At 43.4% G+C, this 13,905-nt stretch overlaps 1 protein-coding gene across 5 annotated transcripts in view; it reads right to left on the reverse strand.

Annotated features, from left to right (window-relative positions):
* ERC2 (ELKS/RAB6-interacting/CAST family member 2) overlaps nucleotides 1-13,905 on the reverse strand; it is a 216,994-nt gene that overhangs the window by 179,926 nt on the left and 23,163 nt on the right. For 4 of the 5 annotated variants that reach the window (XR_008354815.1, XR_008354814.1, XR_008354813.1 and 1 more), the window contains 3 exons: nucleotides 8,779-8,853; nucleotides 5,432-5,587; nucleotides 2,893-3,060 (listed from right to left, as the gene is read on the reverse strand). Coding sequence is in view for 1 of the 5 variants with exons in the window: in XM_053468703.1 (XP_053324678.1) it covers nucleotides 2,893-3,060; nucleotides 5,432-5,587; nucleotides 7,433-7,474; nucleotides 8,779-8,853 (441 nt within the window). In the remaining 4 variants the exon portion in view is untranslated. Of the gene's footprint in view, nucleotides 1-2,892; nucleotides 3,061-5,431; nucleotides 5,588-7,432; nucleotides 7,475-8,778; nucleotides 8,854-13,905 lie in introns of all 5 variants that reach the window. The other variant, XM_053468703.1, reaches the window with a different exon arrangement.

The raw sequence follows: 13,905 nt of genomic DNA on the forward strand, positions 1-13,905 counted from the left end.
CACAATCCGTCAACGGGAAACCAATTTCATTCCTGTTTCTGTACACATTATCGGGGCTTTTAGGGTTGTAGAACCCTGCGATACCCTCATATCCAGAGGGTAGAGAAGAGGGGCATCAGGGAAGGAGAGAGGGGCATCACAGGAGGAAAGAGGGTAGCAGAGGAGGAAAGAAGGGCCTCAGTGGATGGAAGAGGGGCATCAGGGGAGGAAAGAGGGGAACAGAGGAGGAAAGTAGGGCATCAGTGGATGAAAGAGGGACATCAGTGAAGAAAAGAGGGGCATTAGATGGGGAAAGAGGGGGACAGAGGAGGAAAGAAGGGCATAGGAGAAGCACAGAGGGGTTTAGGAGGGGACTGGACAGACTAAACAGGGACACTTGGAAGGAAATGATCCCTTTTTATCATTATTACTGGAACGATGTTGTAAAAATACTCCCATATTATCACGTTACACCCTACATATAACCCCGAGCGTGATCTGGGTGCAGACATGACAGTCCCTATTAGGGAACTACCTTTTGTCTAAGACTTAAGACCTGTTGATATGACCCACTCAGCGGCTTTTTTGTTCCGTGCATCCCATTAATAAACCTTATCAAATAATAAAACGCAGAGAGGGAATCAGATCCAGCGCCACGCACACGGGACGTGTTCAACTCGGACTCTGCCGCTCGGACTTGAAACTCGATCTTTTAAGACCCAGCGTTTTAGAATCCCCCCCCCCAACAAAAACAATATTCGTACAAAAGAAACCGGTGTAATTTTACCTGATCCGGCCAACAAGAGACCAAAAAGAAATACTAGACACTTTGCTTTGTTTGACAAAATTATTTGTTCCGAATTCAAATAGCTAAAGCCTTCACCGCGCAAATCTTCATACAAAGAAAACTCTAATAAAAGGACAGACGATGGACAGGATAACGTTTATTCTACTTAATTGCAGGTTAGTTATCAAAATTAAACATTCTCCAAGGCACAGCTGTGGTGTTTTTATTGAATAACCTAAAACGGACTTTGACGGGGAGACAAAAACATTGCGGTAAGAAGTGGCGTTTGTTGAAATATTTCATTTGCACCTGCTTTTGCCACCCTTGGGGTGAGAAGGACATCTGTTGGGCGAGGACACGGCGACTGTTTCCACCTATTGCTTGGTGTGATAACGTCTTCGTGTTGTGGATGGGAGCCGGAGGAAGTTAAATAAAATTTTGTAAAATAATTCCAAAAACTATCATTGGAAAGATTGGGCCATTTTTTGAAGAGTCTCCATTTTGAAAGGCAGCAGAAAAACATTGGCCCCTGTATCTCCTGCGTTTCCAGAGAGCCTCAAGGTCTGGGGCACCAGCCGTGGTGTATTCTGGCCTAAGCCAAGGGCTAATTGCCCTCTTGGTCATTCAGGTGCCCTGAACAGCAACTGCCCTAGGGGAATCTCTGAACTTCCCACCCGGCCAGTTACCACAGTTAACTTCTGCCTGGCGCTGTGTCTTTAAAGGGCGGAGCTAAAGGATATGATGTCATATCCCGGCGCTCAGCAGTAAGGAAAGCGGAGCGGAGGGAGTGGCTGGCGGCGCTGTCCTGGGTTAGGACTAGGACAGCGCAGAAGGCAACTATGGCGCTGGGCAAAAGGGTTCCAGGAGTGGGCAAGAGAGTCTTGGTTTCAACCCCCTCTATGTGAAATATTACTCCTCTGGCCACCAGAAGAATTATTTCCTTCACAGCTTCATTGAAATCATGGTTACAAAATATCCAACGCTTCACACATTACGTTTCCAGAAACGTTTTCCCAAAAGGTGCCTCATACGAGTTCACTTAACAAGGCAAGATGGCCGCCACTTCCAGGCCCTTTGGTAACTCGCTAATACATACCAGGTGCCGGCAGCCATGGATATAGCAGAAGAAAGGCGGCTGGAAAAGCTACTCACTTTTTTTTTTCAAGTCAACCTTTCTTACTTTGTAAATTTAAATGTAATATAAAGTTAGGAGTTAAGGAGGCCAAATAAAAAAAAATGAAACAATCAATCATTCATAATATGCTGAAAGGTATATAAAAAAAAGAGATATTAGTGAAAATCAAGAAATTAAATAAAAAATAATAATGGTATTATGCTCAAATCTGACTGAACTTAAACTTAATCCCACTAAAGGATGTGGTTTCTGGAGAAGCTATTCGGTGGCACCGCGCTGAAGCTTGCCGGCAAATGTCAATAATTCATTAGAAATATGGAAAAGCGGATTTCTTATTTGCTCACTGAGCTGGAAAGGCCCGTCTCTAATAAATCATAAATCTGTTAGTGTGTTTAACTTGGACTTAGCGAGCATGAAGAAAAAAAATATTTCGGGACCGTGCAATTAGACCCTGGAGAGAGCCCCGTTCCTACCCCATGTGTGCAAAGGGCTTATACCAGTCTGAAAAGCCTCAAATTCTAATCCTCCAGCCAAGGGAGAAAAAGCACTAAACGCGGGCAGAAAACGTACGTCTTGCCTCGTTTGGCGCATAAAAGCCACAAAAATGAGGTCCTCGATCTACGTCGCCGCTATAAAACAGACCTTTTGGGGTTTTTTTGGCTCTCCACGTCTTGGGGTTTCCACCAAACTCGCTACAATTATTAACATTGTTGCTATTATGTAACCTGTTTACTCTGATCTTGGGACATTGCAATAAGACGTTCTTGTCCCTGGAAAGGGTTAAATAAAAAAGGACAGACCTCCAAGAGCAAGCGTCTCCTTCAAATCCCACCAGGTGATGAGGTTCTTCATCATCTTCTGAGGGTTCTATCCATATTGGAGATCAACCCATAAATGTATTTAAAAAATATTTAATATGTTAAATTACAAAAAATAATAACATTCCCCTAATCGATTAATAACGGGGGCCGCGCTAATTCCGTTATCCTACCTCTGTCTGGAGGATCGCCGCTCTCTGTTCTTTGGCAGTAAGCGATTCCTTAAGGACTTCGATGTGTTGCTTGCAATCGGAATTCTGATTGCCGAGCGTATCCAGTTTTGTTTGTAAGGCAAGCAGCTCGGATTCCTTCTTTGACAGTTCTTGCTTCAGTTGGTCAATCTGTACAAAAAAATGAAATTCAATTAAAATGATAAAACCACAAACTAAAATGATAAAAAAAATCATTATATAAAAAAAGTCATAATAATATTTTTAACATCCATTTATAATCATTAATATAATTAACAAAAATGAGTTTTTGGGGTGTTTTTCTATGTTTTAAAGGGTATGCACGATATGTGATATACTGTGTCATATGTGGGTATTAAATACGATATTTAAAAAAATATATTTTCAAGGTTTTTTCACCATTTAAAAGATTTAGAAGGTTAAAAAAAAATAATACAAAATACAATTTACAAATTTTTATTTTTTTACAAACCAGATAAACTCGTTTCTAATACCCGCCATGACAAAGAGGTTTAAAACGGAGGGGAAGGTCAGACCCTCCAACAAATTGATGAGGTCTCTGGAAGGCCAGATGTGAAGGGTTATCCCGCTGCGGAATGTGCAGTAGGAGGTTTGATTGCCGATATTTTACAAAAACACTCAACACCAATTAGACCAAATGTACCATAATCAAGAGATTTATCTGCATGCATTTTTCAACCATCTCACTGAAGAATTTTAATCACCGCCGGGGTATTAACAGAGCCACGACGGAACTGAAACTGTATTCGTGAACAGGATACAACACCCAGCAGAGATGGCATTACTGTCTGGCTCATACTATTTCGGTTAGAGTTTCCGTGGTTACCTGGTTCTCACCTGGAATATAGTTTTAGGAATATTAATACTGGCAGATTAGGGCATCAAAGTGGTCCAGACCGGGGGCAGAATTTAATTCTGCCTCCTCTCTCTTGCACGATTTTATAGGAAGCTCCAGTGATGTCACTACTGATGATGCAGTCAACTCAATGCCAGAAATATGAAAAATTGGGGTATTTAAGTAAAATTGTCCAGTTTTATTACTAATGTATTTATCCGAGGGCTGAGCATATAGTTTAATCCAACTAAAAGGGGAATGTGAGGGGCCGCTGTCCGATACCCTAACGATATCTGTATTGTTACCAACAATCTGATCAGCATTAGCTGCGGAAGAGGTGGGACATTCCAAATCATTGAACCCCCTCGTATTATAATGGTATGACCCAGAAAGACCATAAACTATGACCATGGGGAAGCTGACTTCTAACTCAACGATCCGCTGAAACGCAGTTATTTTCCCCAATAAGTTTTCTCTGCTTGGCGTCTTCTGGAAAAAAATGAACCTCCAGACATCATTCCTACATAAATAACTGTTATTTAATGTGAGATTTGGACCCACTTTGACCCATCAGTCGCACTTCTTCTCATCTTAAAAAATCATTGTCCCGGAGACAATACCAGGAAATAGAATACCCAAAATAGAGTGTTTTTTTAATGGTGTTTTTTATTATTCCACAAACGCCAAGTTTTACACCAGTTGAATAGAATTTTAAAAACAAGCATCCGACCCGAGCTGCCGGAGATACGAGAGACAGAAATTCGCTGGGAATGGAGATTTTAAGACGTGTCTGAAGAACGTGGGGCACATAGCGACTACGCGTCGACCTCGCAAATCCATCTTAAAACGTCAATCAATGTTACAATGTAACAAATTCTCTTCAAAAAAGAACAATTTCACTTTCTCTATAGGAACCAATCACCTGGGGTTCTGTGTCGTTGCTCAGGACGTAACACAAAGGTCAGAAAGTCTCGCTATGGAAGCCAATCAGTGGGACTAGTCCATCGGTTGCTATGGTGATAAGACATTTTTTGTAACTTTGTACCCGAAACGGGCGACGTCACCTTTACCCGGCAGGTGTGCGGGCGCTAACGGTGGAGAAATTCCAGGAATGCATGACATTTTCTGACCGCATTTACCGGCCATTCCGCCCGAAAACAAAAACCATCTGTATCCGCGCGATCCCCAACTGCCACAGGGAAAGCGGGAGAAGGGATGGAAGAGACCTCATCTGACCCCGGCATGTGTTTCGGGACACAAAATGCCAGCGTAATGGGGGCACACAGAGGTTTCGCACAGATCAATGCAGCATTTAATACGGTTACACGCAATAAATTACAAAGACTGATAAGTAACGGTCGCACATTAACCCCGGCCAAACCGCAGCTGATGAACTGCAGCTCCCATGATCTCAGGTCAACTTTCAGAGCTATGTATAGGTTTGAACCTTGGCTCCTCGGTTGATTAAACCCAGGATGATCCCTCTCTGACTCTAGTTCCCATCATCCTTGACATTCCACAGGCTGCGTAAGCTTCAGGGAAGGTCGGTTTCTGTCTGGGACGGCTACGTTCTGACCCAACGACCTGCGATTCGTTTCTGCTACAATCTGGTTCGTTTTTCACCCATAGTAGCCCTTTTTCAATAAATCCCGGTTACCGGCTTACCTTGCTTTTCATGAACTTGGAATGGTTTTTGTAAACTTCCATTTGCTTTAATTCTTCGTCGCGGTCTTCGGTGCTGAGGACCCCGTTCGTTTTGATCATCTGGATTTCGTCTTCGAGGTCTCGGAGGTTCCGTTCGAGGGAAGCGATTTTGGTGTCCTGTAAAAAAAAAGCCCCGGGAGAGGTAAAAATCACACACACACAAAAAAAAAAAGTCCAGAGACGGGTATCGCAAGTCCCCTGAAACCGCAGAACGTATGAATTAAAGACGTTATTAGTAAAAGCAGAGCAGATGAGAATCAGTTATTAAGCCTTTAGGGGTCACACCATTTCCATGCCATGCACCGGACACACAACCCCCAGGATGCATCGGAGAACAGCTTCGCTGACATCACAATCGGTAGAAACTTTGGAGATAGAGGAAAAATCCCAAAAATATTACTCTTGTATATTTAAAGCAGTTTTATAATAAATTCATAAAATGTGCAGATTTACTGAAATTTCCATTTTAAAGACAGAATACGTTATGGAGCATTTCCCACGGTGGAGAAAGAACATTGTCCCTTACGGCCACGACGCTGAGATCTGACAACTAAAGCACCCCAAAAATGCTTAGGTAGCTGTACTCGTCTTATCGCACCCTTTTTCTAATAAACGCTCCGTATGATCAGAGAGCTGAGATATCATCATCGGGGGGCTCGGGGGAACGGGAACAGATAAGGTGTCTGGCCGGGACTGTGTTCTCGTTAATAAAATAACCCGTTTTCTGTGGGACGGAATCAGAAACGCGACGGAGAACACAGAGGAGCAAAAGATAACAGTTTGTGGCGCTGACAGCGAGCATGAGAAACAATGTGCCGGCTTTCACACCGCAAACACGAGATGCGAAGAGATGCGCGTCGTTTACACTTCGAGCAACCGTGGAAGAGTCTGCTGGCTTCACGTTAAGAAACGTGACAGTGAGCCCTTCCCGGTGTAACCGTTACGCTGCATGCGGAATATTCCGACGGAAAACAGCATTTAATTATATATGCGGGGCAGGAACTGATAGGGAACGGGACTTTAGGAGTCGGGTTACCATTAAAACATCTTTTTATTTGTTCCGGCTGCGTGTCTGCTTATTATTATTATTATTATCTTTAGCTTAGGAGATGTGAGGATCTTGAAGGACCTGTGATGACCAGAGACCCGATGACTATTTCCATTTTATATTAAGCTTAGATAGGCCGGAAGACGAGAGTTATAGGAAAGGGTTAATGTTACTTAAAACAGCAGAGAAGCCACCAGAGTGCCAGCTGTGTTAGGAGTATTAATAGGAGTAGTACAGACGTGGTATCGCCACACTGAGGAACATCTCACCTAGAGTATTGTGGCCGCCTCGTAGAGAACCTACATCCAGAACATTAATAAATCAAAAGCGTGTAAACATCAGGAAACCCAAAAACATTACAGGAAAAGTCTCATCTAAAGAAGGAATTCATCGTTTGAGAACTTCTTTTGGCGTATCGGGGCGTCATGGCCGATGGGGTGGGGAAGAGACCACGTCAGGGCATGGGTGTCAGGCGAGTAGGATCTTGTCACAGATTCTGGGGCAAAATGAGGCTAATTTACTAAGCACGTGGCAGACCCCGCAAATTATTGGTCACGTGGACCTTTCTAGCCAACAGAGTAAAAGTCGACTAGCTCCCCCTAGTGGCCAGCCAGGGAAACTCCACTCATACGGGAAGCATATGACTCAATTTGAGGGTTTTATTTATTTGCAAATTGAGCAATTTATGCATTTTTTCCAGAAATTCCCAGACTATTACATGTGCGAGAGATAAAGAGAAATAAGTCATCTACCTGGAAATAAGATGAAATGGCGAATGAATGGCTTCATTTAAAAGCGATGCCCCAAAGGTAATCTTTTGGTTTTTTTTCTCAAACACACACCCAGGCAAAAATAAAATACCATAAAAAAAAACAAAAAAAAACAAAAAACAATCCACCAACCTTTCCACTTACCTGCCAAATGAAATCTGGATCAAAACACAAAGATGGGGATCGCTATGGGAAGTAAGGTGAAACCACAAAAATTCAGATTTAGTTTTTTTTCCTGTAGATATATGAATATCTGTCATCCATCCTCATTCCTAATCATTGCTACCTTTGGCTAGGAAACAACCAAAAAAAAGGAAAACCCACCCAAATTACAGGGGGCGCGGAAAGGTGGGCAGTAATTGTAAGAAAGTCAGACGGGGGGTCATTTGGATGACGTGGAGTCCAAGCAGCCGCACTCTGGAGTGACCCGTCCACGGAAAGAGAGCAGAGAAACGGAGTGTTTGTTAACGGGACCTTTTACCCCACGCTGGCTCATGAATATGCGAGTTCGGGGGGGGGATAACCTGAGAACTGATTCTTTGGAACAGAATGGGAGAAAAAATGAAATCCATGTGGTTTCCATAAAGTATTTAAAGCGCACCTGTCAGGAAAACACGTTAAACGCCTAAAAACGTGCCGGTCGTGTTAACAGCAAATGTACGGATCAAATCCTGTTTGGATTTAGATAGATAGATAGATAGATAGATAGATAGATAGATAGATAGATGGATAGATAGATAGACAGATAGATTGATAGATAGATAGATAGATAGATAGATAGATAGATAGATAGATAGATAGATAGATAGATAGATAGATAGATAGAGAGATAATAGATAGATAGACAGATAGATAGATAGATAGATAGATAGATAGATAGATAGATGGATAGATAGACAGACAGACAGATAGATAGATAGATAGATAGATAGATAGATAGATAGATAGATAGATAGATAGATAGACGAATAGATAGATAGATAGATGGCTGGGTAGGGAGGCGTTAGATACCCCCGTGATGTATCTATGAGGGTTTCAGGGAATGTTCCGATTTCTCCGGTTTAGTAATTAGTTGGTTTTTCCCAGAATATCCCAGATGGGCAGATGCTGGAACAGCAGCATCGGCCGTAAATAACCCGAGCCCAATTAGTGCGGGGCATCGCTAATTCCCAGGCTGCGGGCAGAACGTCTGACATATTGCTTGTAACGTTACAGGGAAACATCGTATTAAATATAGCACGGCGAGTGCCGGCCACAACGAGGGCCGAGATCTCTACAGCGGCCCCACGTGGGGGTTACAGGTCCGGAGGGAGAATCGGCTTTAACAATATTAAACTTTATATATTAAAGTTCAGGGAGTTCCGAAGCGTTAATGGGACGTTCGGCCAACAGAGAAGACATATCAGAACTTTCCACCAGAAGAGCCCATCATAAACACGACTAAACGCGATCCGCCAACCAGCAACAAAGAAGGAAGCAGAAGAAAGTACCTTCATCTCGATGACCGTCTGCAGAGCCTTGGTCTTGGCCGTCTCGGGCTGGAGTTGGTTCCGTCGGTGCAGCTCCTGCGGAGGAACGCGGTAGAAGACAGCTTGACGATTCATCATTTAATGAAACATTCAGAGGACAAAAGTCAATTTCTTAAATCGGATGTCGGGAGCTGCAGCCGGGGGCAGAATATTTTTTCCTCCTCGCTCCGCTGCCGTCCGCGTCTAACGTTACAGCCGACGCTGCGGACGCATGAACTCATTCTGAAAGCCTTCGTCAATTATTAATGTTCACTATCGCCAAGGTAACGAGTGCTAATAATACACCCTTCCTTCTGCCCGGCGAGGAAACTAAATCCACGGCAATTAATCCCCCCCCCACGTAAAAATGATGAGCTCGCGAAAACTGGAGAGTTTCTGGGGCGGAAAAAGAAATTCAGATTGTTTTTATCAGGGCTGGCTCATCTAGGGGCCAAAGGGACCCTCGGGGGCCACTCTCTCCTGAAGCATTATTAGCAACAACAGGTTTCTGGTTTTACTTGTAGTTCCACATATGACCACAAGGTTTCTACTCTGCCTGCACCCTTTCTGTGCTCCCTCTATACACGTCTGAGAAGGTTGGGCAAACCTTAATCAGTCGTTGGTCTCGTCTTAGATTCAGGAGCCGTATGTCTATCCCATGCATGTTTAATCCCCTCACTGTATTACCCTCTACCACTTCTGCTGGGAGGCTGTTCCAGACACTCAGCAAAGATATGTAAAAGGTTCTAAATAACTACAGAACGTCAGCTGGGGAGAGAAAAATGTAACCGCATCTCACACTTCATTCTGGGATTCTATAGGGGGAGAGACGTGCCAAGACCGCCGGCCGGCTAAATACCTTAATCTGTGTTCATTCACACCAAAAACACCTTCGTTTATTCACAGGAAACAAACGGGTAAACATTTCACCTTCCTGACCACCGGATCTTTCTGGGGCAGCCAAATGCGGAGGCAACCGATGTTATTGTAAGCGCGGCCGGCTGTGGCCCCCACGGACACCCATTCTACCCGCGCCCTGTAACCGGGGGCAGAAAACCCATCATTATTTCATTATTTACCCCTTTCCTGCCAAGCAGCTTTCATCAAATACATTCGTCCAAAATACTACAACCTGCGTGTCGGGTGGGGGGGGGGGGATTGTGGGCATTATTATCTAAATAGTTTGATCCTAACAGCATGGATCCGTGGCCCGGCGGGACGGCCGCTGACCTCCAGAAGTAAATCGTTCATAAAGAAGCCGTTTCGGAGATCTGATTGCAAGCTTCCCGGATCTTCTCCCCAATGTCATCACGTAGAATGGTTTTTCTGGAATTTTGTATTTTTTAAAGTAATTTTGCTGATATAAAGCTTTCCAGAACCCAAATCTACCCCCCCCCCCCCGAGACATAGAACCTTAATACCACTTTAACCCAACGATACCTTCCGTGAGCTGAACCGTGGCTCGGGGCACTAGGATCGGGGGGGTCAACGAGGCAAACGTCCCCACACGAGAGCGTTCATTGGATGAAGAGAGGCCGGCAGAGAACGAAACCTGCGCAGAACGAGGAGCATCTCCATATTTTTGGGTTTTCGGTGTCCTGCCTGTGAGGGCGCATAGAAACCCCAGCAGATCGGCCCCATCCGGCCCCCGTCTAATCCCCCATTTCTCCTGCTGTGAAGACTCAAACCTTAATCAGTCGTCGGTCTCGTCTTAGATTCAGGAGCTGTATGTCTATCCCATGTATGATTAATCCCCTCACTGTTACCCTCTACCACCTCTGCTGGGAGGCTGTTCCGCTTATCTACTGCCCACTCAGTAAAGTAAAACTTCCTTCCATTCCATCTCAGCCTCTGACCCCCCAATTTACGAGCTCACGGGTCAAATCTACTCAAAAACCCAAACCGCAAAAATCCTCATCAGACCCCAAAAAGTGACATTTCTTAAGTTTTCCTCCAGATACGGTCGTTCTTAATAAAATCCAAGAAATGTGCCAAAAACATCAAGGGTTTGCCTGAAAACCGGCTTTCAACATGAGGAGAAGTTTATTTAAGGGAACCTCACTGAAACTTGTAAAGTAACTAATCTCTGTCAGGATTTAGGGAATTAGCAGAACGCTTCCATTTTTTCGCCCCGAGGCTTTTTGCAGTTTTTTTTTTTTTCTATCGAGCTTCGCCGGCCTTAAAATCAACACAAATCAAACCATTGTTTAGCGAGAAGGGGAGGAAAACCGGATTCATAATAGCTATTTTATTAAATGCTGTCATAGAATGAGAAACATTTACCGACATTGGTAGACGGGGTGTAGTCTGGAGCTCGACGGCGCAAAAGTCTAATAAAGAATTTACAAAACAGCCTTTTGTCCGATAAACCTTTTTTTCCCACCGTTTTATTCAGCGACGACCCAAAGCCTCGCTCGGAAATCTCGCTCTCAAGGCCTTTATTTACAAAAATATGTTTCAGAAAATCAAGTGAACGTGTCGAAATAATAATAATAATAATAATAACAATAATAATAAATATAATAATAATCATAATAATCATAATACAAATAATAATAATAATCAACATAACAAGAATATAACAAAATAATAATAATCAAAATAACAATAATAATGATAAATAATAATCATAACAAAAATAAGAAGGAGAATGATGATGATGACAAAAACAATCATAATAATAATACTAATAAAAAGAAGTAGAAGAACAATGAAGATAATAATAACCACAATAATAAAATATTTTTTAATTAATGAAAGTTTTTTTTTTACTTTTCTGTTAAATGTTGAGGGTTTTGTACAAAACCTGAACAATTCCCTTTTACCGCTATTTCTGTTCCTACTATAAAAAAATAATTTAAAAAAACTGAAGAAAGACTTAAAAAGCGTCGGGATTGATAAGGATTATTATGTTTTTTGGCGGCTATCGGCCTGCTGAATGTTCCTGATCCCACCGGCTGCTGCGACGGGAATGAGACCCCCGTATGTCTCGCTATATAAGAAGATAAATCAGTGTGGAACGGAAGACACTCCAAACTCCGCTATGGCCCCTAAACTTCATGTATTACCCTCTACCACCTCTGCTGGGAGGCTGTTCCACTTATCTCTCACTCTCACGCCTCTAGTGTTAGATTCTGGCTGCTTTTGTTTAATTTCTGGCATTTATTAAACATGATTTTGCAACACGGAGGAAACATAACGAAGCCTCCGGCTCCACGACTGCAATCCCTATGATGCTGGAAAAGAGGATTTATTTTCCGAGCTCTTTTTAAGCGCATTACAGGCTTCCTCCACGTGAGACAAAGACGTGCTGTGTGACGGCGGCTCGGGGCGCGGAAAAGCGCTTCAGAGATCCTGCCAGACGAACCTGGATACGGAGCAATCAAGAGGGGTCTGGAAACTGCAACCAAAAGCGGCAGCTTGTTTCCTCCCCTTTGGCTCGCCCCGCCGACAGACTCTAGAACAACGCGACCCGCTTCATCCGCGCTTCCCCGACGAACGCGTACAGAACGCAACCTGCTCGACATTCCGCCATTAACGTCCTGTTATTAATCATCCGCATGCGTTCTGACAAGGTTAATCATTCCTGGTTTAAATCTAAAAAGATGTTTATTCAGTCGTTTATCACGGAGACTCGAGAGCCTTTCTAGAAAACACAATAGAGCCTTTTAGAAACCCCATTAATTCAGCCACAATGTAACAAAAAAATGGAAAAAAGAGGAATTTTTTTTAAATACCCGGAATAAGTAGACCTCGCCTCACCCAGAACCTAATAAGAAAGATGCCCCCCTCTCCGTGATCGGAATTTGCATTTTGTTCAGGGAGGGGGATCAGCCCGAGGCTAAAATAAATTATATTTGTCCCTCAAAAACATAGGCTTACACATTTAAAACACAAAAAAGTGTCAGTTAAAAATGTGCATCATTATTCACCGGGGCGAAAGTACGAGGGAATCCAAGGAAAATAACTCAGGCTGCGAACTCAATTAACCGTCTGATTGCCTCGCTACGCCTGGCAATTAAATGGCAAAATAACATAAAGGAATCCAGCACTGGGGGAATGTCCACGTTTAATACGCTAGCGCATTCCTCGGACACGTCTTGGCGCAGTCTCGATCCGCCCCCCCCCCGCGACTCTGTGAGTTGGAAAGTCTAGGACTCTTAGGGACTCTTCTTTATGATCACAAGAGTCAGACATATAATTTCATTAAAGAATAGAAAAATCGCGTAAAATCATAATAAATTCTTCATATTTCTTACTGCAAAAAATTTTCTTTCTCCCCAGAAATGATATTAATTTGGCCTATTGGTTATTCATTTACCTCCCACAGGACCCAACGCATTAACGCGCCTTTCTCTCCCAGGACCCAACGCATTAACGTGCCTTTCTCTCCCAGGACCCAACGCATTAACGCGCCTTTCTCTCCCAGAACCCAACACATTAACGTGCCTTTCTCTCCCAGAACCCAACGCATTAACGTGCCTTTCTCTCCCAGAACCCAACGCATTAATGTGCCTTTCTCTCCCAGAACCCAACGCATTAACGTGCCTTTCTCTCCCAGAACCCAACGCATTAACGTGCCTTTCTCTCCCAGAACCCAACGCATTAACGTGCCTTTCTCTCCCAGAACCCAACGCATTAACGTGCCTTTCTCTCCCAGAACCCAACGCATTAATGTGCCTTTCTCTCCCAGGACCCAACGCATTAATGTGCCTTTCTCTCCCAGGACCCAATACATTATCATAGGTCTGTCCAGAAAATACAGGGTCTCCCTTTGGCGGCGGAACACCAGTCACTTTCAGAATAAGATTGCATTTCAAGAAGAGACTTCTGAGGTCTTGAAAGCTCTTGTGACTCTACATCGTACTGTGTGAAAAATGGTCACTAAAAGGTGTCATGAAATTGGAGGAATTTGGAACTCCTAGATGCCCATTATCTTTCCCACTCTGAGAAAAAATAAATCACTAGCAACACTTACCTGAAAAAGCTTTTATTTAATCTGCGTTTCATTTTAACTCCCTGGGAGGATCAATACTTTACCTTGCACAGAGTAGCCGGGATTGTCACGTCTGGGAGTTTCCTTCTTCTCAGTAATTCATTTGTAGAAAA

This window comes from Spea bombifrons, chromosome 6 (assembly GCF_027358695.1).
Source record: "Spea bombifrons isolate aSpeBom1 chromosome 6, aSpeBom1.2.pri, whole genome shotgun sequence".
Lineage (NCBI taxonomy): Eukaryota > Metazoa > Chordata > Amphibia > Anura > Pelobatidae > Spea > Spea bombifrons.